Source organism: Cyrtonyx montezumae, unplaced genomic scaffold (assembly GCF_038088225.1).
Source record: "Cyrtonyx montezumae isolate F1298 unplaced genomic scaffold, pur_monq_1.0 scaffold_3, whole genome shotgun sequence".
NCBI lineage: Eukaryota > Metazoa > Chordata > Aves > Galliformes > Odontophoridae > Cyrtonyx > Cyrtonyx montezumae.
This window is the reverse complement of record NW_027072034.1, coordinates 137695707-137722016: the sequence shown is the minus strand read 5'-3', so window position 1 is coordinate 137722016 and position 26310 is coordinate 137695707. Positions and strand designations below refer to the sequence as shown.

Genomic DNA, 26310 nt, shown 5'->3' with positions numbered 1-26310 from the left:
ATGAAGAAGATATTCAACTTCAGAAAGAAGAAGAAACGGGAGTCGCCGCCGTCCTGCAGTGCCACTTCTCCGTGCCCCACCGGTGCGTACGAGCTCCGGCCGAAGGAGCTGAGCAAGCTGCACCGAGCAGCCGCTGCAGGAGTGCTGGTCCAGGTGCGGCAGGCGCTGAAGAAGTACAGCATCGATGGACGCGACAAGGAGCAGCGGTGAGGGCGGCGGGACGGGATGGGACGGGCGCGGCTGTAGCAAGGAGCTTTTGGGTGATCTGCCTTGGAGGAACTGATCTTGTGGAGGAGGCTCATCAGCCTGCCTGTGATGGGATCTGTTAGGGCGGGAGGGAACGGCCTCAGATTGTGCCAGGGGAGGTTCAGGTTGGATGTTGAAGTCAACTTTTTGTTCAGAAGAGCGGTTGTGCACTGGCACGTGCTGACCAGGGGGGCGGTGAAGTCACCGTCCCTAAGAAATGTGTAGGAGTGATACTAACGGACATGGTTTAATGCGCAGCGTTGGTGATAGGTGGACAGGTGGACTGGATATCTTGGAGGCCTTTTCCAACCTTTAATGATTGTGTGAAAAAGAAAAACACTCCCTATAAATTCTTGACGAGTTGCAGGATTTCACGTGACCTTGGAGGGAGAAAGATGCTGACTGCTTTCTAGCTCATCTGCTGCTCTGCTGGAGCAGGTGTCCCATGCAGGAGGAACTGTGCCTTCTGTTTGTGCTGCCTTGCCCTGTGTTTTTAGGGGGGAAAATGCATCTGTTCAGCCTTCATAAAAGAAGATTCAGGGGGGATCTGAGCCATGTCTATAAGTATCTAAGGAATGGGAGGCAAAGGGATGAGGCTGTACTCTTCTCTGCAGTGTGTGGTGATAGGAATAGGGGTAATGGCCACAAACTGAAGCATAGGAAGTTCTGCGCAAATGTGTGTGGGATATTCTTCGCAGTGCAGTGCCGGAGCACTGGCACAGGCTGCACAGAGAGGCGGTGGAGTCTCCTTCTCTGGAGACGTTCAAAACCCACCTGGACACCCACATGTGCAACCTAGGCTAGGGAGCTGCTTTGGCAGGGGGTTGGACTCAAAGAGGTCTCTTCCAGCTCCTACAGTTCTGTGATTCGGTGAAACTCCTGCAGGTACTGTTGGGATGACTGCAGCTTTGGATACAAGCACACTGAGTAGTTGTCGTCAGACCCTTAGCAGTTTGAAAAAGCCCCTTTCTTTCTGTCTTTAACCTGAAGAAAAGAAGTTTAATTTTCTCATGCGTATTGGAAACACAGCTTTCCCTCTCAGAAGGGGACTTCCTCTGTGATATCGCATTTATATCATAGCTGTAAGCACCAGGAAGGTCAGGTATTATTTGTTTTAGTCAGGATACCAGTGTTCTGCCATCTGCTCTGCCAGACGTTGTCAGATGTAGAACACTTTTGCACCAAACTGGTTGCAGTAATAACCAAGCTAGTGCATGAATATTTTTCCTATAAAACCCATCTCCTGCATCTATGATATGAGTCTGCTGCGTGAATGATCCTGGGAGAACCTAGAATTTTACATGCCACCACAGCTCTCAGATTCCCAAGCTTTAGTCTCCCTTACTGTACCACAAGCAACTTTCTGTCAAAGGCAGCAGCCAGTGCCTTGACACAGGAATCTTTGTGAAAGTTCAGTTTTCCAGTGGAGAAAATGTTGTCTCATTCAGCAGATGCTATGGAAGGTCTTTCCTAGCCCTCCTCAGGCTTTGGGTGTACAACTTCTGTTACTCGTAATGGAACGAGCTTGGGATTTTTAATTTTATTGTGTTTAACATTTTGGGAGGTGATTGGGATGGAGAAATTAAATTTGCCCTATTTGTGTACCACAGACTGAAATGATTTATTTAGCTATCAGTTTCAATTTACACATTTAATTTTCAGGACAGCACTGCATCTTGCTTGTGCAAATGGACATGCGGATGTCGTTACGTTTCTAGTAGAAAACAACTGTGAGCTCAATCTTCCTGACACAGATAACAGATCACCGCTGATGAAGGTAGGTAGAACATGTTATGCTCCGTATGCAAGTAGGAATTATTGATTGTGTTTTAAAAGATGGATGTCTTACCAGATTCTTTATGTAAGTCTGTTTAGAAACATGCAAGCTGTAATTGGCGTGGGATAGCTCATCTTGGAAAATGATTTTATATTCCAGGATTGAGAAGTTGTAGTAGTCGTGACACGGTGAAATATGACTGCTGGAAATTTTACCTTTTTTTGTGTGTTGTTTCCAGGCAGTACAATGCCAGCAAGAAAAATGTGCGACAGTCCTGCTGGAGCACGGTGCTGATCCAAACCTGGCCGATGCTAGCGGCAACACTGCCCTTCACATGGCTGCTGTAGCTCCTAACACATCTCTAGCAAGGATGTTAATTGAGCACAGTGCCCATATTGATGCTAAGAATAAGGTACATTTTGAGATTCGGTAGGGAAGATCTTCCAAAAAGTTGCATTTATTGAAGCTTCTTCGTTTGTTTCTTTTGATTTTTAACTTGAGTTATTTCTGTCCTCTCAGGAGGGATGTACTCCCCTTATTCTCGCTGTCTCTGAACATCATGAAGAGATGGTAGCGATCCTCCTTAAAAAAGGAGCTGATGTTCACGCTCGAGATAAAGGTGAAAGGTGAGGAGGTGATCTAAACTCTGTGGGTCACCTAAATTGTCTTCAAGTTGGACTGATGAGAAGTATGGGATTGAGTGTTGAAGCAGAAAGGCACACAGAGAAGAAGTTCCCTGAGTGACTGGTGAAAGCAGGTCTGAAAGCTGGTGTCATGCATTACTGCATGTTTTCTGCATTGAGAACTGCAAGAAAAGTTGCAGTAGCCACTGTGGCAGGAAAGTGCTGTCGTGCCAGCAGCATTGCATTTATGCCCTAGAGGGTTTTTCAGATTGTCACATAGCTTGTACTCAAGCGTTGTCAATGTAGAAGCTCTTCTGTTCATAAAGTGATTTTATTTTTCTTTGAAAGTGAGCAAATGGGGATTAAAATAATTACAATGTCTGAGTAAAGTTATATATTTTGTCTTTTTGATGCTTCAGAACCCCTCTTATGACTGCTGCGGCTGGTGGGGAGCTTAAGTTGATAAAACTTCTTCTTTGCTATGGTGCTGATCTTTCCCATAAAGACACTAATGGATGGACAGCTGAGGATTATGCTATTATTCACGGACATTCTAGGTAAGCTTTAAATTTATTGCTAAGTTTTCAGTTATCGGTGTTGGATTTGGACCTATGTAATAACAGGACCAAGGTTTAATTGTGTGTTGAGTCCCCTCTTGAAGATGTATTCAGGGACATCTTCTGACATGTACTGTTCATGTGTCCGGTGTTGATTTGAAAGTTGAAGAGGGCTTCTGCTCAAAATTCTCTAGAAGATTTCATGTGTTTGTTGCTAAGCTCATATCTGCCTAGTATTCACTCTTTATTAAAGTGTCTGTAGCCCGCAGTTATTGAGATGGAACTTGAAAAACTGAAATGTTTTGAGAAGAGTTTACAAACAGAACCATTGCTATTACCGTCTTCACTTCCCCTGCTCAGTAACCATCTACCTTCTGTTTCAGAAAAGATCTAGCTGTTATTTCTTTTGTTAAATTACTGAGCAGTTTTACTTACTCTTATGCGTGAGCGTTTAACCCATGGCATTCGTTCCTAAGAGTGTGGTTGTATTTGTAAAAACTGGACTGCAAAAATGTGCCAAGCAGAAGTAAATAACTTCATAGATATGGATGTGCATGTATAGAATGGTCATGTCTGGAATACTTTAGCATGTTACAGTCAGGCAATAAGTAGACTGTGTTACCCTGACTGAATATATCAATCATTTTGGCTATGGATGTGTCTAGAGTGGATAGTAGGAGGCTCTTACTGTTCCATTAAGTGTTGTGTGCAGGTATGGGATTATTTTTCTCAAATGCATTTCCTCTCTTTCTATAGTCTTAGTAAACAACTGGCAGACGGGGAGAACACAGGGGAAGCTTCTGCACGTGATAGCCAAGACATCGCAGTACCTATGACTCCTGACAAGTCTAGTGCTACTGGCTTTACCTTGGGTGCACCTGCTATGGACCGAGGTAGGATTTTTAACTGTGGTAGAGCTAATGAGAAAATCATGATGGTTTCTTCCTTAGGTTGGTTTGTATCTTTTTAGTTTACTGTGCTTAGTACTGATTTTGGTGGAAGCATCAGTTCGACTGTTGCAAGAAGTTTTATGAATGTGCTTGCTTGCGGCTACTTTGAAATGCATCTCAACAGATTGTGAGGACAGTTGTGATTTGTGTTCATTACATCTATCCACTCATACAGTTGTCACCTTCAGCACCCATCAAGTTGCTCCTTTATTTGAGTTTTCTTTTTGGCAAGGAGGAGAAGGGAAGACGGGGAACAAACTAGGTTAGAGTGACCTTGTTCATTCAGGTGTGCAGTTTTACTTAGAGATGCTCTTTCAGATCCTTGCTCAGAAGATCAGATTGCAACAGCTGTAGTTTTGTCCTGAATTGTTTTATCTTTTGTAGCAGTGAAGCAGCAGATGACTTGCAAGAAGATGCATGTTTTGTTGAGTTCCACAGGATTTCTGTCACTTTGTTTTAATTGTGATAGTTTCACCCATACTAAGCTCCTTGTAGAAAGTCACATAACTTCTCACCTTCAATTACAGTTGTTTTTGTGCTGTGGAGACATTAACAAAAATTGTCTTGGACAGGTAACTTCATCAGCAACAATGGTACAGTGTTTGTGTGTACTGCATTTTTTTGGACATGGTTTGGTTTATGATAAAAGTGATGCTTTTCTTCAGCTCCAATCGGTTTTATTTAAGGAAGACCACAGGACTTTGTGATCCAGAAATACTATAGCCTTGCCTCGTTGCTTTGTAATTAAAGGAAGGGAACTCCTTTAAAATCCAGGCAGCGTTTATATGCTCATATTGCCCCAAAGGAATCTTAGAAAACCACTGTTTTAGTATAAAGGAAATGTTTACCTTGCCATTTACATTTCAGGCCCCCCTCACATAGGAGATTTTATTTATTCCTTATTTTAAGGGCTTTGTGTCAGAATTATTTCAAACACAATTCATTATCTATTACACTTGCTCATCATTTATTATTATTATTGTAAGGCGTTGGGAAGTATAAACAAAGAATACACGGCATATTTTTTCTTCCCAGACTCTTCACAGATATAATAGATTTTAGACCCAAGTGATGTTGTCTTTGACTTAGGAGCAGTTGCTTTGAAATCGACAATGGTTGGAAAAGTTTCTCGTAGGTTGGTTTTGCAGATTTGTTTGCTTGCTCTTCGGTGGGGCTTGATACAGTTGGTTTAATCATCAAAATCCTGTTTTCATCCCAAACCCACTCAGTTGCTACCTTCTGTGCATGTAGATAGTTTCTCTTTTTCTCCACAGTAAGGGCTGACAGGCCTGGATCACTTTACAATATGAAGGATTCTTATTCTGAGTAGAAGGTAGACTAAATATTAGGATGGAATTGTTTACTGTGAGGGTGGTGAGACGCTGGTCCAGGTTGCCCAGTGAGGCTGTGGATGCCTTGAACCTTGAATGCCCCAGAGGTTGATGGTTCAGCAGTGAGCTAATTCTCTAGGGAGCCATCATTTTTGTGAAGGAGTATTTGCCCCGTGAGAGGGGGCTGAGAAAATGGGCTTACTCAGCCTGAAGAAGAGGGAGCTTTGAAAGGTCCTAACAGTGGCTTCTAATGCGGATCAAAAGACAAAGCCGGGTGCTTCCCTGTGATACCTGGCAGGAGGTGGAAGTGCAAGAGCCACGTGGAAATGGTAGCAAGAAAGTTTCTAACTGGAAATGAAAAGTGTTGCCATGATAAGGATGGCAAAAGAGAGAGGTTGGACCATTTCTCTTCTTGGAGGTTTTCAAGACTACACTGAATAAAGCCCTAACCAACTTTTCCTGACCTGAAAGCTGAGCTGGCTTTAAGTAGTTGGCTGATAGACTTCTGGAGATCCCTTCTGACGCGACTTACCGTATGATCTTAGGTGTGAATTACTACCTCCACTGGACTGATGAAAACTTGCAGTGTAGTATAGCATGCCCGGGTAATGCTCCTTTTGTCTCTTGTATATCCTTCGATGATTCACTGTGGAGAACTGCTGGTGATTCTTCTATCTAAGGACAGCCTTTAGCTCTCAAGTATGCTTTTTGATTTTCTTTACATTTTTCAGAATAATCCATAGCTTGGAAGAGCAGCAAATAAAATGCAAATATCTCTCATTTTATCTCTGTTTTTATCATTTTATTTTTACAATATAGTTTGAAAAAGCACTGTTTTGTAGATGCTTTCCTTCGTGGTGTTTTTATTGAATTGGCCACTCCAGCTTCCATACTATTATGAACCGTTTTTCCGTGTTCAGTGTTGGTACTGATTAATTTTTACTATGCAAAATCTAATTTCCACTTTTCCATTTATATTTGAACAGCAATAGATGACATTTCCGGAGGAGGTTCAATAAGGTGAGACTTCTAAAAATACCAAACACTTACTTGAGAAATGATTTGAGAGAACCAGTATTTATTTTGCTTTGTTTTCTAAGAAGTTCTGAAAAAGAGGACGATAATGACCGTCGGCATACTTCTGACGAAGAAGAACTGGATTTTACCCCCAAGGTACAGTGCCTTTGTAGGAAAATGGCTATGTCAAGTAAGTTATTTTAAGGCAGTTCTCTATTAGATTGCAGTAAACTGCTTTTCCAGACAATTCATTTTTTTCTCCTTAAAAGGAGTCTCTCGTCTGTCAACCTTTCTTCAGCTCTGAGTTTTTCCAAAAAGAGATGTACCTTTGGCAGAACATGCAGTAGATTTATGGTCTGGGGCAAAAACGCAGTAGATACCAAGATAAAAAAACAGATTTTTGTAGCTGTTCATTGAGTCAGATTTGCAGACTTTAGGGGTTGGTAAGTTAATAACCTATTTTGTTCTCTTTCAAACTTTGGTATGGTTTCCCCTAGTTTACATGGTAGAATGCTAACTGATAATCAAAAAGAATATTTATTTATCAAAATCTAGTCAAACTGTTCATCACCTGGTTCTCTTTTCTTTCTCACTAGGTTCCTTGAGTGCTTAATGCTTGAGCTGCTCAAATAAGGATTTTTTTCTTTTTTCCTTTCTCTGTGGGATGACATTCCGTGCTTGTACATAATCTCACGCTGCATTATTTTCTTTGGTTTTGGATACTTTGATTTTACTCTTTTTATAAGCTACATCTGCTCACTCCTACTGTTCTTATTGATGTTCTGAAGGATTGACGTTTTTTTCAGTGATGTCTGGAGTATGTAGTCAGTTGCACTGGGATTCTGCAATGATTAGGATTTGGTAGTTCAACACACTCTGCAATGCTGGAGATGGAAGCATGTGTACTTTAAACATCATTCCATTTGCTTACATTGATTTAAATTGAAGTGATGCATATTTCAAGCGTTGTTTTGAAATTTACAGATCTGTCACTGAGTGGAGTTTAAATATAACCTATTTATGCTTCAAGCTTAAGGAACACTTAAGTTACGTGAGTTGTGTTCACATACAAGTAAGCAACCAGACTGCAATCCCAAGTGTAGATGTATTTTACTTATGTGTAAAAAAAAAAAAAACAAAACATTTTTCTTTGGATTGTTATGCACCTACAGATAGTTTTGAAGTAAAATAGTCACTGACTTGTATACATGAAGAATGTTTGTGTAATTAAAATTGAAGGATCTAGAAAGCATATAAGTACTTTCAAAAGGAGTCAGCCTTTTATTTACTGTTCAAGATTTGATGTAGGTAAAAGATTTGTTTAAAAACAAACAAGCTAATAAAAAATAGATCAAATAATTATTTTAAAATGTATTTTCATTTGCAGAAGCCACAGAAGCCAAACTTGGCAGTGTTAATGAATGTTTCCCCAAAGTTCCAGAATAATAGTAAGTTATTTGGAAAAGACTTCATGATAGAATGACATACAAATGAAAGCTTGCTAAGTAATTTCATTTTGTGTGGTTGTTTTTTGTTGGGTTTTTTTTCCACTTGGCTATAGTAAACGAAGAAGGTAGTATTATGAGAACAGAACAAATAGTCATTTCAGGGTAAAATAAGTCAGATAATGAAAATGAAGATACTGAGTCCCCTCCTAATCTTTTGTCTGTGATAAGTATTTCCCCCACCCTGCCCTTACCTGGCTTCTTGTCCATACTGTCCCAGAGGAGTCCTCTCCTGTGTTTTAAATGGGTAAAATGCCTGTTGCTATTTGTATAACTCATTTGATTCATACTCCTTTTTCCTGTCATGGATGATGAAGATGCTGAAGAAGAGCAGTGTAAACAAGTAGATAATAAATTCCATGAAGTGCTGAAACAAGGAAGTGAAAACTTGTGTCTAAATACAAGGGCAGCATTTACCTCGAGCACAAAAGTAAGTGTACTGCGATGATTCAAGTGCAAGGGTTTATTAAGGGCAATACAGATAAGCAACAGTAAACAGTGTTCCTGTTAATACTTTGCCATGTATGCATACTTTCCTATTTTGATACTAAAAATATCTTACTCGTAGCCAAAGACATTTCTTATACATAAGAATAGTATCAGACATCATTTTCAATATTTTTAATATGTGATTACAAGGACAAAGATGAAGAAGTTCATTTTTTCTGGAAACTGTGGTCCTGAGTAATATAAGTGAAGCTGGAATTAGGCTGCCACAAGGAAGTGCTTCAGGGCTTTGCCTAACCAGGGATGAAGTTTACAGCATGAGGCATTGCTGTTTAATCATACAGATTCATGTAATTGAAGGCCTTTAGAAACTTAGTTGAGCTTTGCTTCATTTTAGTCTTACTCGTGAAAAGTGTTTTCCAAGTTGTTGATGAATGGTGAAGAACATATTTGTTTCTGTCCTTTCCAACTGTTTTGGTCAATCTCTTTCAGGAAGAAAAGTCAAAACAGGAGAAGGAAGACACTGGTGAAGAGCTGCTTACTGCAGTTCTTATGGGTGTGGAAAACTCTGTTTGTAGTAATACCCGTCAAGTCCAAGATGCTGCTCATGTGAGAAGTGAGTTAATTAAATACTGATCCCGATTATTCCTCTATAAGTATAGTTGCTCCATTAAGGAATTAAAATGGTCATTATCCTCAAAGATGATAAATGCTGCTGTTACCAGTGAACCCTAGCCAGCAGGGGTAGAGGTGATTTGAAGAGGTGCTTCATCTTGTTCAGTTTTAAGATGTAGAAGGTCCCTCCAGTGCTACTCCTCTGTGTGCTTGAGCAGCTGAGAGTATGGGTACTTTGGTACTCCCCTCAGGGTCTCAGAGCAGGGGAAGATACCGTTTCCATAGTCTGTCTCCAGAGCAGAGCTTGCGGCAGCAGTATATGTTTTCAGAGCATGTGTAGCTATCTATTGGTCAGATGCTGCACAGAGGGTCTGGCAGAAGCACTCGAGGTACGTGCTCTTCTGTCTTTGCGCATTTTCCCCTAAGCAAGCATTTGGCAAACGATAAGTAGTCAGCACCCGGGCTGGAATTAACAATTATAGTTTCCCAGAGTGGAGACCATCACTACTCTCTGCCTCTTTCCTGCAAATGTTCCATGCATTTCTGTGTGAATGAATCCTGAGTTTATTTAACATAAAGATGTAGCTTAAAACAGAGAAATGAAGGTGGTCTGTTCTGGCCAGGAGTTTGGTAGTGACACTCAACATTATGCTCTGCTGGCAGAGAAGAGACTAGACTGGTAATTGCTAAACTGAAAAATGCTTGCAGTTGTGTGGGCTAAGTACTGGAACGGTGAGCTCCTACTCCATTTTTAAATGGCAGTCCTTAAGTATCTACCTTCTTGGAATCTTAGTCAGGGGAGGACTTGCTTGATAGCATTTAACAAGGAGCTGTGTGTGGCGGCAGCTTCCTCTTAGTGTGACAGTTTTTTGCATCATGCTTGTATGGCATGTCCTGTACACCGGGAAGTGATCATAAATGCCAAATGCTGGAGGTAGGCTAGAGGGAAGATGACTCGAGCTCTGTTTTTGCTGAGACTGCAGCATGCTGGAGTGTTTTCCTGAACATTATCCAAATGTGAGGAATATGGCCATATCAGCTGTCATCCTCAGGCATCTTTTGTTGTAAAAGAGATAAGAGGAGTAGAGGAACACTGTGATGTGACTGGGTGTGAAGATACCCATGAATATAACTCATTTCTTGGTTGGTTTGTCCTCTGCTGTAGAACCGTTACTCTTCTTTCAGATCCTGGGTTTGACTGATGGGTGATAAAAGTGGGGTGCAGTGAACTCTCAATGTCTCTCTTTGTCCATCCTTTGTAGGTGCCCTGCCAGCAGTAGGAGCAGAAAAAGAGCAAGAGTCTGAGTCTCCCTTGGATTCTGAGGTACTTCCTGTGAAATGTGTATCTCCCCAGTGTAGGGGAGAGTCAGATGAGAGCTACTTGAGAGCTTCCCTTTGAATTGAGCCCTGCCCCTGATGAGGCTTGTTTACCTCGTGTTGTTGCTGCTCTATGTCTGTAACTGGGGGTCTTTGAAGTTCTTACACGGTAGATTGTGTGTTCAGTTAGTGGTGGGACAAAGTTAGGTCAAACTGCTTACGTGGGCCTCCTAGCTACTGGCTTTGGAGTTGGTTTTCTAGCATGATGTTGATACAGCATGGTTTACTGCACATAAAAACTTGTTAGCTGCTCAGGGGAGCTTGTGTGAGGATTGTTTTTCTCACTGTCCAGCTCTATTCTGCCAATGCAGTTGGAATTAAATGGTTGTCTCCCGAGTGAGCAGCACAGACATTTAGATTTTTCTGTATAGAACTTCTATCTTTTGTAGATACACTTAATCCATTTTTCAAAAGTGTTCGACAAATACCGAGTGTGTTGGCTGTTTTTATCCGTTCTGTCTGAGATAAGTAACAAGACAAAAGTGAGCAGGGTCTGTAGCTAGCCCTCCTCTTGGTTGTTCTTTTGTTGTTGTTTTTGCTTTTTTGTGAGGAAAAACAAACTCATCCCCCACCCCTTTCTTAAAATACAAGACTAAGATTTTCAAGGTAGCCTTAATCTCTGTTAGCTTTGCCTTGTTAGCCTTTAATAGCCTTTAATCAACACAAATCACACTTGTTTTCTTTTTGCAATGGAGTGATTGGTGCATTCTCTCACCACTGTGGGGTACAAGCCCCTCGAGCATAAGCTCCTTGTTTATTATCAACATCTTGATTTCCCATGTTAATTTCTTTTGTGGCTGTCTGGTTTGCCAAGCTTGATCAACATGAGAGAATAGTTCAGATGAGACGTGAGGATGTTTTTTCCCTTTTATTAGAGATACAAAAACCTTTGATACAAAGATTAAATTAAAGATTGAAGATTAAATTACATTACAGAAAAAACAAGTTTGTACCAATTCTCATGCATGTGTTTTACATTGTACAGTCGGATTCCGAAAGCCTGAGAAAAGTATCACCTGGTGTGTTGCTCCCAGCTGCAGATGAACATGGAGCATGCTTGCTGAATAATTCAGGGGAGCACAACAATGGTAACTTTCTCATAGATTGGATTTGTCTGTGTTTATAGACAAGTGAACTTTTTCTAGTGTTTTCCATAGGAGCCCTGTTGTGTTCTGGGTGTGTGCTTTAGCAGTGAAGAAATGCTGGGCTCTTGTTAATTAACACCAGTTAACACTGCTCTTGCTGGCCTGGAAGTTCTCGCGTGTGTTGTGTGTGTTGTCTGGACATGTATGTTTTTTTTTTGCTTTAATTTGCTGCTCAACGTGGTAAGAGTGGTGTCTGGTTGAGTTAAACTTGAGGATAAATTCAGGTTTTGTTGCTGAGGGTTTCTGCCTGCAGCTTGTGGCATTTACCTTATGACCATCCTGATTGAGCATGAGAGAGCAGGAAAGTTTTGTTATCGGAATAAAACTTGTCTCTTTTTAAAAATGATTTGGCAGTCCAGCTTATAACATGGGTACAGCGACATAACTGAAAAGGCTAATCCAATTTTAGCTTAGTAGGCTGGAACCAGATCTTTGCAAGCTTCTGGGAGCTCTAAATCAGCTTTTCAATTGTCTTGAAAGTCTGCTTCATATGATTCAGCTAAGTTAAGTTTGAAATCAGTATGGAAAGGGGGAAGAGGTGATTATGGTGATCTTTCTATGGTACATCTGTGTTACTTGACCACCAAGTGAACTAAAATCAAATCTTGATGTTTTTTTGTTGTTGTAGTAAGTTGTAATAAGTCATGTTCATTACAAAAATGTGATTTCTTCACTGTAGATGAGTGCTCCGATTCTGTCTTTCATGCGCCATCATCATCTGAAGAAGAGATTGTCAAGGATGCCATTGAAAGCTGTGGGGAGCAGGTATGTGAAAACAGATATTATGAGTTATAGTCTGAATTAGTGAACTGTGTTATGCATTTAGGTAAAAGAAAGCTTACCTCTCAGTAAATAGTTCTGAAAAGAGAGTCTTGTACGTGAGGATTTTATCATCTGAAGTTAGATACTATCTTCTTAGAGTTGTGTAAAATGCTTGCTGCTGCGATGGATACTTGACATCGTCCTGATATGTTTCCAGCTGGTTTGCTTAAACACTGCAGTGTTTTTCTTTGTGTGCAGAGCTGAGAAACAGTGCAGTTGTGATTTTTTTTTTCCTATCCAAAATATGTATTCAATTGGGAGCAAGATTTTTCTATTATCTGATTGTTTCTTTGATAAAATATGCCATATTTTCCTCTTTGTAAGAGAAAGATCAAGCAAAAACCTGAAATATGATGATCTGTCAATGCTTTCTCTGCTTCTGCAAAAGGTAGCCTTGTGTGATCAAGTTAAAAAGTGTTTGAAAATAATTTTTGGAGGCCATTATGGAGGAATATAAAGCAGGCATTCCGTTTGTATTGGGCATACAGGACAGGACGGGGTAGGGATCTCCAGTGAGTGTCTAGAGTCTTCTGTAATACCTCAAGGGACAGTGGAGCAAGTATTTTCAACCACATGCCCAGGCACCGTGGAAGAGGGATGTGAATTTCAAGAGGTAGAGAACAGAACTTAAGTACTGAAAGAAGGTAGTAGACGTGCAAAAAGAGTGGAGCCTGGGAGCAGAATGGCTGGTACAAGCGTTGGCTGACTGAGATGCTCCTCTCCATTGTGAAAGATTTTTGCAGAGTTAGGATGTGGAGGGAGAAAAGGGCCTGTATAACCAGTGTGAGAAGATCAATGGTCTTGGCCCCTTGGGACACCAAGGCTGCAGGCCTAATTCTGAAGGGAACACAAACCAAGGAGCATGTTGCAGGGACTGTGACACGTGATATGAGCAGTCAGCACCATTGAGGAATAGAGTGTGAAGTCAGAGCTACGAGGAGACTGCAGAGAGGATGCAGTTGGTGGGTTTGAGGCGTGGTACAGCTTTGGTAGACGTTATGCTTTTTGATTTTTGGGCTGAGGGCAGGAACCAACAGGCTTTCCTAGTAAATATTTTTCTTGGAAGCTTGGAATGGAATTTAATAATTCTGACTCCGGGGAGCACAAATGATTGTAATGTAGCCAGTTCTCCTTGTGGTGGGTAGTAAAAAGCTTGTTAATCACTCACACTGTGTTAACACAGCTCGCAGGGCGTTGTAGAGTGCCAGATAGTAGAAAGTGATGGAGGATGGGGAATTTAAGGCAGTTGTGTTCTACATTGTTGTTGATAGTTTTGTTGGTTTCTGTTTGATTGTTTTTTTTGTTGTTGTTGTTTTGTTTTCTTAAGTAGTGTACTAAAACATAAAGTCCTTTTAGCCTGCCTTCTCTCTATAACTGGTAAAAGCAATGCTCGTGATCAGAGAAATCTAAAGGAAGAAAAACCATTGTTTCTAAACTACATCCTTCTATTTCCTTCTTAAAATAAATAAATAAATAAATAAGGTGGTGTTTTTATTTTTGTGGCATGATCAGATAAGTCTGCAACATCATCACTTGGCTTAACCGTAATTTCCTTTTTCTTGGTGATTTGTCTGTCTCTATCTGCTTATTTAAGGTTAAATGCATTTTAGAAACTACCAACTTGGTAGAAAGGACAGCACATGAAAAGCAGACTGACAGAGCAGAAATTTCTCCTCAGGAAGCCCTAGCAAAAAACAAGGAATCCCACAGTGCTGACAAGCTAAAATCGTGGGAAGAAAGATATGAAAGAATGTGGGTTGAAAATGAGAAAATGGAATTGAAAGCAATTTTTAAAAAGGTTACAGCAGAGCTGAAGCAGCGTTTTGGTGAAATTGACGAATCTGAAAAATCTACGTCCCTTGCGGCAGAAGTGGCAGAAGATGACTTTAAGGAAGAACTGGAGAATTTTTGTGTTTCATCTTGGGTGACAGAATCAAGTAATAAGTTAGGAAGTAAAGGTGAATTTGGAGATACGAAACTTAACGCAGACCTAGAAGAACCCAAATTGGAAATTGTCATTTCAAATTGTGCCGTCCTTCCTGATCACAGTAATTTAAATGCAAACATGGACAATATCTGGAGTGCAGACGAAGAAGACTGTGCTAAGTGCACAGATAATACAGAAGTACCTCTAGCAAAAGGAGAGGAAATGGAAGAGAATGAGAATGGGATTAGTAGGAATGTAGAGGTAAGTCCTGAATATTCCCCGAGACATTGTCTAGAAACAAATATTTTGGATGGCATTTCTAATATTCCTCCTAAAATAAGACGGATTTCCACAAATGATGAAAGTACACTTGGTTTGATAAGAGAGAGGAAATTTGACAAGGATTTCCAGAGACTGCCTTAGTGAAATCAAGGAAATGGGAGGAATGGAAATAAAAAACTAGAGACTAGAGTGGTACTTTTCTCAAAACCTTCTAATTACGTTGTGGGGAAAACAAAATGTAGTGTTTCAGTTTAACAATAGGTGGCAGTCAGTTCCAGTGTAAGTAGTGATCACCTCATTGCTATAAAAAGAAATGCATACAAGTACACCAATTTTGATTCTCAGTCAAGGAATGAAAATAGCTTCTGAACAGGGTCTTGACTAATCTCTTCGTTTGCTGTGATTTGTGCATGGTGTGCCTTCATTGCCTTTCACTAAAACTCCTGATTGCTGTGAAACTTTCTGCTTGTGAGTTTGGGGTTTCTTTTTCCTCGTCATTAAGGAAGTGCTCCGTCATACATGCGCTCTTTATTTTGTGTTTCTACAAGTAATGGTGTGTAGTCCATCTAATTCCTTATCCATCAGTCATGACTTATTGTTTCTGTCCTAAGGGCTGTGTTTTTTTGTGATACTTTAAATCATGAGTGAAATCAGAGTATTTTCAATGACTTCATACATTTTGTGGAGCAATTTTTTGTTTTTTGTTTTATTTTTCATTATTTCAGAAGTCAGCCTTAGATTCTTTGGTCTTACATACAGTTTTTATCGCCTTTAGGAACAAAAAAATACATGAAGCTTAACTTTCTCTTCGTAGGTTGAGAAGGAAGAAGGGAAGCAGAAACATTTCAAAATGCAAACAATGGAGAAACAAGATCTTGATAAATTCAGTACACCAGCAGGCGATATTACCAGTCAACCAGTGAAAGAAAAGCTTGCTCTAAGGAAGAATGAAGAAAAAACTGAGAGTGAAAAAACGATAGAAGAAGAAATGCACACAGAGAATTCTTCATCTGAAGAGAGATTAAAATTAACAGAAATGCCACTAAAAAGGTAAACTAATAAAATAATCTGTAATTTTTATTTGTAATATTTAGGGGTTCTAGCTTCAGGGTTTTTCTGGTCTTGTGTTTGAAGCACTTTCCTCAGTGAAAGCTATGCCGAGTTGTCCCATGATTCTCAAGCTTTTAAAAATATGTTTTTCTAAGAACTGAGTGCACATTGGACGTTCAATTTTATTTCACTGGAGGAGATAGAGATCTTGTGAATTTCTTCCTTAAAACGGACACTAATGGGGTCTTCAGAATCTTAGCTGGAGATTGAGAAGAAGCTATTTTCCTAATAAATAGCCACTCAGAACAGAAAAGCAGAAACTTAATTTATTTTCTCCCTTTTCTAGGAGATGCTAGTGTTCCTCGTGTACTTGTTTTCATTAAACTCAGATCCCCTTTGTCAGGAAAAAGGGAAAGATAATATTACCAAACAGGTCTAAAAAGTTTGAAGAAGACACAGATGCTTTTGCATAACTCTAGGCAGGATTTTTTTATCTGTGTCTTCTTGAGGAAAATCTGTGCTCTATGTGCATCCCCTGATTTGGACAGAGAAGCGTTACAGCTTGAATGTTTTCCAAGATCTTGGGAATCAAGTCTGTGTTTTATCGCAGACATCTTTAGTCTTGTCTTTGTTGTGTTGTTTTTTTTCCTAGAGTGTTTCTTTTTTTATGTAATGTACGCAATTGGTGATTTTTTTTCTTTCTGTTCAATGCTGTAAATCTGTTCTGAATGCAAAAAGGAAGAAGAAAAAGAAGAAGAAAAGGCAGTCTTCAAAGAAGAAGGCTAAGCAGAAGATTCAAGGATTAATGGATGATAGCACTGTCAGTGAAACATCTCAAGATGAAGAAAGGTACTAAATATAAGGAATATTATAAATAATTTAATAATTACAAAAATTGGCCTGAAAACGAAAGGTAAGATTTATAAACTGAATGCATAGGGATTGTTCTATGCCAAACAAGACCTGGGGGTACAGGTGGTTGGCGAGCTGGATGTGAGCCATGTGGAGAAAACAAGGTACAGTGGGTACAGGCTGCACTGGGAGAAGTATCATCTTGGTATAAAAGATGTTTTTGAAGGAGAACAGTCAATTCCTGGAACAGTCTTCCCAGTGACATGATAGAATTTCCTGTGATTGGAGATCTTCAGGACACAATTGGACTGGGTGCAAGATAGTCTCCTTTAGGCTCCCTTTCCCCACGTGGACCTAATGACCTTTAAGGTCCCTTTCAACCTGAACTGTTCTATAATTCCTAATACCATGCAGAAAACATAGCCATTCAGTACACATAAAGAGGTGTTTTTGTTGTTTCTTTTTTTTTTTTTTGTCTTTTGACTACATGTAAAAAAGTTTTGTTATTAAACTGTAGTTTAATTTTCTTCTGAAACTAAGTTTTCAGAGCAATTTCAGTTATTGTTTGTAATGCAGTATAAGCATTCCAGTACTGAAGTGTCTTTCTGTTTTCCAGACGTGCAACAAGAACAGGGAGCAAGAAGAAAAAGGTACTGTAAAATTACGTTTTTATCAGCTTTTAATCACTTAAAGGGTAATAGCTTTTACATCAAGTTCAAGATGCAAACGATTTCTGCTAGTATGCAACTTTGTACTGTTTTAGCCAAATCTCTGAGTGAGAGGATGAATTGTTCTTGCATTTATAATGATCTGCAATAATATAGTGTTGTATACTTACCACACTGTATTGTCCGTAGGTCAGCACACAGGTGGCTGTTACTGATGACCTTGATTTAACACAGTCCTCTGACACAACTACATGGGATGCTGAGTGGACAACTTCAAACTGCAAAAAAGCTATGTTGCTGTTAGAACAGCTTAGTGCGGTTTATGCAGGTAAACTTCTAAATCACTTTGTTTTCTGTTACAAGTTCCTCTCTTTTTTCCTGCTGGTACCTCTTAGTAAGTCATGAAAATTGCTCCCCAAAATATCTTTGCCAAAAAAAAAATATATATAATCAAATATGCTTGCATGTATACACATAGCTTGATATAAATATAAGCAGCACTAATTTTCTTAATCTTTTCTAATAATTCAAAATGCACATATGGATTACCTGCCCTCTCACTTCTATTCTTCAGCAGGACAGGAGGTGAAAATAGAATTTAAAAAGTTCAAGAACTGACATAAAGGCAGGGCCATCACTAATTGCTGTCATGGGCAAAACAGGCTCCACTTGGGGAAAATTGATTTCATTGTTTGCCAATTAAATTTGGTAGTGGGAACGATAAAAAGAAATAAATGAAACACCTTCCACCCACCACTTTCACACACTTAATTTTGCTCCTTCAGCCTCTTCATGCTTTTCCCCTGCTCTAGCATAAGTCCCTCTACAGGCTGTAGTGCGGGCTGCAGGAAAACACCTGCTCCATTATGGTCCTCTCCACAGGTTGATTAGGAATCTGCTTCCACACCTGGAGTGCATCCTCCTTCCTCTCTCTCCTTCATCTTACCTTTACGTTACCACTGCTATTATTTACGCTTTTTTTTTTTCCTCCTTCTCTGTCTATGTGGTATTTTTTGCCCTTTCATATACATGCTTTCTGGGAGGTACCATGAGCTTGGCTGATAGGCTAAACTGTGTCCTGCAGTGGGTCTGTTGGACTCGTCTGTATTTGGCACGGTCTTCTCTGTCTGTCTTACAGAGACTTGCTGAAAACCTTGCCACCTAGCCCCAGTACAGCAATGAATTAAATAGATTGTACGTGCAATCTCGTGTATTTTTTTCCTCCATATAGGTTCTGCTGTGCCGCTGAAAATTCAAAACATACTCCTTGAATATGAACAGATGATAGGTCGTGAAAAAAACCACCATACAGCTGTCCAGAGCAAAGCCTGGAAATTGGAAAATGAAAAAGAGGAGTTGCAATTAATAGCAGAAGAGACTAAAGATTTGAAATCCATGTTGGCTCACCAAGAAGTTGAATTCAAAAGTGACATCCAAAGCCTTAAGTATGCAATCTTGTATTTGATCATGTGTGTTATCCTGATCACGTTTTAGAAGATGCTGACGGTCTAGCCACCAACAACGTGCCATGTCCCCTAGTGCTACATCCATGTATCTCTGAAGTACCTCTATGGATAGGGAAGTACAAGTATTTTTAAGAGTCGCGCTTCACAGATTTTGTCTTTGTACCTTCCGTTTTTAAATAAGATTAGGAACTGTGGCAACTCCACAGACTGCCAATTGAAGCAGTTTAGTGGGTGTGTTTGACTGAAGGTCAAATTTGAGATCATTCCCTTGTCCTCATCTGCTAGATGCAGATGGTTTATAATTACTGTTTACACTATTTCAGGGGAGTGGCCAGCAGGCATTATACAAAATACATCAAGAACGAATTCCAAGCCCTGCACATGGGATGGAGGGATCCCTTGTGAGGATAGCCAGGGAAATGCTCGGGTTTGTGAACTGCTTTGCTGAGAAGGCCCTGGGGGCTTTGGCAGATTTAAGTGCCACAAAAGCAGAATGATCTCACAGCCCTGTAGGCCGAGAGTATCCTGGCTTCTGTTAAGAGGAGCAGAGCGTCAAGAAGCTGAGGGGAGTGATAGCTCTTGTTGGTCTTTTTTGCTGCACCGAGTCCAACTTTTGGACTCTCCATACATGAGATCATAATCAGCACGTGTGAGTGCAGCGGAGGCATTCTAGGCCGATCACAGAGCATGGAGCACTTCTCTCTGTGAGAAGAAGTCGAGGAGGTGTGTCAGAAGTCTCCCAGTGTCTGGAAGGGGATTATGAGTAAGACAGAGCAGTTCCTAATTTGGCCTGGATTTGATTCTGAATGTTTTTCAAAATTCCCAAACATCTATAAATTGCAAGGAATTAATTTTTTTTCTATATGAAATCTCAAAACTATTAGCTACACATTTGTAAAAGCTGTACTTTTTGAGAAATTAAAGCAATAATTATAAGCCATTTAAATCCTAATGTTACAGCCAATCTTTTGAGCTATTTATTAGTGGTCACTACTAATGAAGCAGATTCATTTTCCAGACTTAGTAAAGCGGATTTTTTGGGGCACCTCTTTATGTTCATAGTTGCTTTCTTATTTGTTGACAAAGATATTGGAAAAATATTCAAAATAACTACCAAATACGAACATACTTTCTTGTTTACTTACTGTGGACACGCAGTGAACAGTTTTAACCACATCAGTGAACAGTTTTAACCAATCAAACTGCTGATGGTTTCAGTTATTAAAAAAAATAAAGCCTCACATTCTCCAAGGCTTTTTTTATCAGATTGAAAATCAAGTTGCTGATATTCCTCCTACATGTAGATCCAATGACTTTTAGAACTGTGCTTTTCAATCATTCTGAGCTTAACATTTCTAAATCTGTTTTTGGAATACTGTCCTTACTCTTTTAAAATAAAAATAAAAAGGTTACTCTACACGTGGTGAACAGTTGTTGTAGTCTTAGAGGAGGCTTGCTTAAAAGTTTTTGGATCTGTCTTAGGTTAAGTGATGTGCTCTTTTGTTAGCACTACTTTCAGTCTCCATGAGTTCTCACTATGTAGATGATGATCACTACATTAAGAGCAGTTTATTTTGATACTAAAAGTTTATGGTATTTTGATCTGGTGAGACAGTGAGCTAATTTTGAATGAAGTGTGCACCTGTAATGTGAAGTTTTGGGGGTTTTTTTTAGAAATTTTAGAAGTGTACATTCTTCATATCTGCCTACATAAACTGGAAAACACATGATGAATTTTATACGTCACTTAATGGCTTATTTGTCAGTCTTGTACAGCTCACGTACAAAATGTCTTCCACCACTAATGGGTTGAAATTGGATTTTAAAAGTTTAAAATTACAGCAAAAATATTGCATTTGAAAAGATGTGGCATTTTTACAGTTTGTTTCTGCGAGCTCATAATGTGGCATATTTACTTTTTTGTCCGTGCTTTAATTCCTCAAATATTCTCTTTAAAATCCCAGATTTTCTTTGAAACAAGAAGAGGAAAGGAGGCTTAAAGCTGAAATGCAAAATGAAACAATGAAAGAACAACTGAGGAAGAAAGAAGATCAGTATTATAGAGAGACAGAGAAGAAACAACAACTTGAATTGCATGCAAGGAATTTAGAAACAGAGTTAATATCGCTGAGAAAACTCTTGAAGCAGGTATATTAAACATTCAGTTTTTCTGTTTCTTGATACTAATTGATACTGTATTCTGGGATGTCCACTGAAAATGTACCTTGTTTGTGCAACAGGCATTAGGTAATTATCTTGGTACATTTTGAGGACATATTACAAACATAGTAAGAGCACATGAAAATGGTCCTTAGGGATCTTCAGTGGCCACACTGTTCTGGCAGGAGCAATAAATAGTTAGCATCACCTCTTTCAGTTTGCCTGAATGTAATGGCAGTGTGGTTTGCATTAGTTTGCCTCCTGGTCTGTTTGTTCAGTTGGCCAGTCCTCTTCTGGGTCTCACCTCATTAGTAGTCTTCGTGAATCTCGTACAGCTCAATTTGTACAGCAGTATTGCTAGCTTTTGGTAAACTGAAAATATAATGACATGTTCTGAAGCATTTCTAAATGTTAGCACTGAGTTACAGATGTAGGCTTAAGCCCTTGCAGTAGCATATAGTTAATGGAATTAGTGTGCTTTTGGAAATGTTACTTGTTGGCTTTATGCTGTTCTTACAGGCAGATCTTTGCCTGTAAGCATATAAGTGTACATCTCTATTTTCAGTGTGTATATATAGTATGTTAGAAAGATAACTTGGGTTTCTGCTTAAACTCTGTACATTTCCAAGAAAGGTAGTTTTACCTTTTTCTTTTGTTACAGAGTGTGATTCGTTAAGTATAAAACTTTAGAGCGCTAATTTTTTGCAACAGGTTGGAAAAGACCTCCAAGATCATCAAGTCCAACAGCAACCAAACCATACTACCCTAACTCTAACAACCCACTGCTAAATCATGTCCCTGAGCACCACATCCAGATGGGTTTTAAACACATTCCGGGATGGTGACTCAACCACCTCCCGGAGGAGCCTATTCCAGTGCTTAACCAGTTAACATGCAGTGCTTAAACATGTTTATTTGCAAACATGGAAGATTGATGTTCAGGCCGTTCTATGATTTTATGATAAACAGCTCTTATTAGAATTAATAGAACGTAAGAATGCAAAGAATGAAACAGGAAGGTATTGCTAATTGTGATTTTGCTCAGGATTCACAAGTTTCATTATATTGCTGTAGACTGAAGAAGAGCGTGATGAAATACAGATGCAGCTCACTCAGGAAAAGAGTGCTAGAGCCCTACAAGAAGGAATTTTGAACAGCCACCTGCAGAGGCAGAAGGATCTGGAAGTACAGTCAAGGAAGACTATGGAAAAAAATTCAGAGGTAAGCAGTTCCATTTCTAATGCATGTGATTATATTTCACTGTGCTCATTCTAAAGTCATAAGAAAAATAACTCTTTGTGCCTGTTGGTGGATTATCTACAGTTTATCACTATGACCTGGTTTTGTTACTGCTTTCTTTAAAAAACTCTGGATAGCAGCATCAATCCCATATATACCTGAATTGCATGTGGAAGTAGGAAGCCACTGGAAAATAAGATGCTGTTTACCCAGTTTCTTAAGCTATCTGCTGTTCTTCATTGTGTAGTTGTTACCATCATTTTTAAGGTTTTTAGTTGTGAAACACACAGATATTTTGGGATTAACTAGGAAAGAACTTGGTTGAGGCTGTTTGTGATCCCATTGCTTGGGTTTTGAATTGATTATTATACTACCACCACATTTTTGTTTCCATTTTTTTTCATCATTTGCCTGTATTGATTATTTTTATCTCAACCCATGAGTTCAATTTTGTTTCCAGATCTCTCCCTCATCCCACTTAGTGGTGAGGAGTGAGCAAATGACTGTGTGGTGCCTGGCTGCCTGCCAGGTTAAACCACAAGTGACTATTTATTCATGTCCTTTATCACTCAGGAATCTGACACCAGTGAAAGAGAAAAGGATCTGTTGTACAAAAATCAGTTTAAAAATCATTTTTGTTGTACAAAAAACCACTTCTTCTTAAGATGATAGAAAATTGAAGTGTTAGTGTTATGCCGTTATTAATTTATGTGTGCGTTTTAGGAGTTCTGAGGCATGTGCCAATCCTCCAAGAAGTTGATTTCAGACACTGATTGAAGTCTTACGTATTTTCTGATGTGTAGACTTATGTAAATGTGTTCATTCTTTATGATTCTGCAAAAATCTGTTTAGCCAGACAGAAGAAAGACTAATTAGGAACTAAGTAAATCTCCTCCCGAAAACTGATAGAGTGCATGAATATGAAATGTGCTGCCATGCAGATTACTAGCATACTTGGTGTCTTGAATGTGCAAGAAACAAGTATGGCTCCCATATCTGCATGTAGATTACAGAAAATGAGAAAGACTGGAGCATAACAGGGATGGTAGGAGCAAGGAATTCCTTGTACCTTCTTCAGCAAAGGGGTTGGACTCAGATGATCTCTTGAAGTCCCTTCCAATGCCTGCAATTCTGTGATTGTGAGCAGTTATACAGCTGTGGGGTAATGCGAGAATACGTTATGAATGTTCTTAGAAGTAAAGTATTCTCGATTCCAGGTAGGGTAATGATTAAGAAGTTGGCTTAACCATTTTGGTTAATCTTTCTTTCCTTTCTAGAGAATAGGAAATGATCACATTCAGTTTTTAGATACCTTGATAATAAAGTTTGTGTCCCCCAACGATTTGAGTAGTGCGCTGAAATTACTCTTCTGTCAGATAGACGCCTTATTTTTGTTTATTTTTAAAGGTAACATAGGGAAATAACTCTTAGAGAGTTGTCAGTTGTCTTAACTTGTGAATTGCTTTATATTCTTCCTCCCTCTTTTTGAAGATCCTAGATAAAGAATGTATTAATCCACAGTGAACTCAGTAAGAAGGCTCTAAGAGGATGTGATTCAGCATCTTCTTAAAGCTTCAGAGGAGATTCAGGAACACATGTGGATTTAATTATGCCTGCATAGTGAAAGAAAAGCACAATGAATGGTCTAATATAAGGTCACACCTTTGATCATTGGAGTTACATCTGCAGTCAAACATTGCAGCAGAGTTCTTTGTGTTTTCTTAGGGGAAAAAAAATACATGATGGCAGTGTGCTTGTGTGATAAAGGTTACTGTGTGCAAGTGCCTGCTGGTGGAGACAAAATTTCTTACCTTTCAATTCACTCTGAAGACTGAATTATATAATCTAGACAGTTTAAAGAAGTAAAGTGATATGTCATGCATTTCCTCCTGTTCTTCTGTTTCTTCAGTGTACGGTCAGACAGCTGCAGCAGGAGCTTGCTGAAGCTCTTAAGAAGCAGTCTATGTCAGAAGCATCACTTGAAGTTACTACACGGTACCGCAGTGATCTTGAGGAAGACAATTTGCGCTTGCAAAAGGGATTGGACAGGGTGAAAAACAAGGTACAGATAAACTGTAACTCATACCTATAAATCCGAGGGTGTTTTTCCCCGTTTCTGGTGTAGAAGAGAAAAATTATGTTCTGAATGTGAGTAGCAGAGAGGTTAAGAGGTTAGCAGTGATACCCCGTCATAATTCATGAAGCCATTGAAATCTTTGCCAGCTGGCCTCCTTCCTTTGTAGTGCAAGAAAAGAGTTATTGGAATCATGAAAAAAAAACCAAACAAACAACTATTTTCTTTTGCAAGTAGGGGACATTGATTTCCATTGAGCAGAAGAGCAGCCCTAGCACCTTTCAGCCTATTCCCACAAGTTAAATTCTGCTAGTTTGGTATTTGTATTTGGAATTTGGTGCAGAATTTGGAATACTTGCTGCAGAAGAGCTGAGGAAGGCTGGAACTTGAGGAATCCTATTGGCAACAGTTTAAAAGCTGTTCTTCCTTTAAAAGATGAGCTTGACTTTCCTTTGGCTTCAAAGTACTGAGTCAGCAGATGACAGTTCCAGTCCTGATGGTATTCCCCTTTAAGAATTTTTAAAGAATAATTTTACACCCCTCTGAGTTCATTTTATTACTGTCTGTAGGTTACTGAACTTTCTCAGAAGCTGGAGTTAGAGTCTAAAAAATGCATCCATCTGGAAGCACAAAACCAGGGTTTGAAAGAAGCGCTGTATACTCTGCATGAGAGCCATGAAAAACTGGAGAAGAACAAACGCCAGCTTAAGGAAGAAGTGGCAAAACTCAGACATCATTTGGAGACTAATACGGTGAATCTCATCCAAATAGAACAGTATAAGAAAGAGATAGATGAACGAGCCGCACAAGAAGTCAGACAAAAACTACAAGAAGTCAATGTTTTTTTGCAGGTAAATGAATTTCTTGAGTCTGTCTGTCATTTTTATTAAGCATATATATATTTTTCATTTTTTTATTTGATGCTTAGTGCTGTGCGTGTGTCTTTCCTGTACAGGAGAATGAAAAATTGTTGGGTGAACGTGCTTTTGTGTGTGCAGCGTGCCTGTAGGTTTCCAACATAATAGCATTCCTGTGACAGACGTCTGTTTTGCAGTTCTTAAAGGGTATTGCAGACTGGTGATCTTGATATTGCTGCTCATCAGCACGGGAATATTGCAACCTAGAGATGGTTTGGCCATAGATACAGGTCACTGTACAGGATAAAATGCTCAGGGAATGAGTCACTGAAGTTACCATGGGGCAGGAAGAGTGGGGAGGGCAATTCTCATCATTTCTTTGTAGAATCCTTTTTGTGTGCCCCGTCCTACAGAGATATCAGAGCAGCTTCTAAAAGAAGGCTAAGTAATATTGCTAAGAGCAGATCTCTGTTTAGATGAAAACAGTTATGTAATGTGTTGGTTCTGGGCTTCTGCCTTGATTTCCTGATGGTAGTGAGTAGGTACAGTTGCCTCAGCTGTGTAAAACTGTGCCCTGGGGGGGGAAAGATAGTTCACTTTTTCTTTGCAGTGCTTGAAATTGTGTTATCTGCTTCAGGCCCAGGCAGACTTCCAGGACCGTTTAGAAGAAATTAGAGCCAGTCATCATGCCTCACTGACAAACCAACTAAAGCACAGAATTGAAAGTCTCGAATATGAGTTGGACAGAATAAAGAACACTCAACAAGACAATGTTTTTCAACAAGAATCCACAAAGGCAGAAGCAGAAAGATACAAAGAAAGGTACATGGAAGAAATGAAAGCTAGAAAATACCTAGGAAATAAGCTGAAATAAACATCTTTATTGCATTTTGAGTATAAGTTCTCAATAAGACCAAGTGCCGGGTCCTGCACTTTGGCCACAATAACCCCATGCAATGCTATAGGCTTGGGGCAGAATGGCTTGAAGAATGTAGAGAGGAAAAGGACCTGGGGGTGTTGGTTGATGCTCGGCTTAACATGATCCGGCAATGTGCCCAGGTGGCCCAGAAGGCCAACAGCATCCTGGCCTGTATTAGAAATAGTGTAGCCAGCAGGAGCAGGGAGGTGATCATCCCCCTGTACTCAGCTCTGGTACGGCCGCACCTCGAGTACTGTGTTCAGTTTTGGGCCCCTCACTACAAGAAGGACATTGAGGCCCTGGAGCGTGTTCAGAGAAGGGCAACAAAACTGGTGAGGGGTCTGGAGCACAAGTCTTATGAGGAGCGGCTGAGGGAGCTGGGATTGTTTAGTCTGGAGAAGAGG

At 39.7% G+C, this 26310-nt stretch overlaps 1 protein-coding gene across 1 annotated transcript; it reads left to right on the top strand.

The window, feature by feature from the left end:
- On the top strand, positions 1 to 25861 carry LOC136051472 (ankyrin repeat domain-containing protein 26-like). Its single transcript, XM_065740912.1, has 26 exons — positions 1 to 206; positions 1909 to 2023; positions 2262 to 2435; positions 2543 to 2649; positions 3066 to 3203; positions 3960 to 4096; positions 6471 to 6504; positions 6588 to 6657; positions 8946 to 9069; positions 10331 to 10392; positions 11431 to 11533; positions 12270 to 12355; positions 14007 to 14761; positions 15267 to 15276; positions 15436 to 15670; positions 16385 to 16520; positions 17140 to 17173; positions 17381 to 17519; positions 18423 to 18636; positions 20622 to 20805; positions 21892 to 22038; positions 22630 to 22676; positions 22780 to 22789; positions 23966 to 24118; positions 24700 to 24981; positions 25625 to 25861. The coding sequence occupies exons 1-26, from the start codon at positions 1 to 3 to the stop codon at positions 25859 to 25861; spliced, it is 3939 nt and encodes a 1312-aa protein (XP_065596984.1).
- The last annotated feature ends 449 nt before the right edge of the window (positions 25862 to 26310 follow it).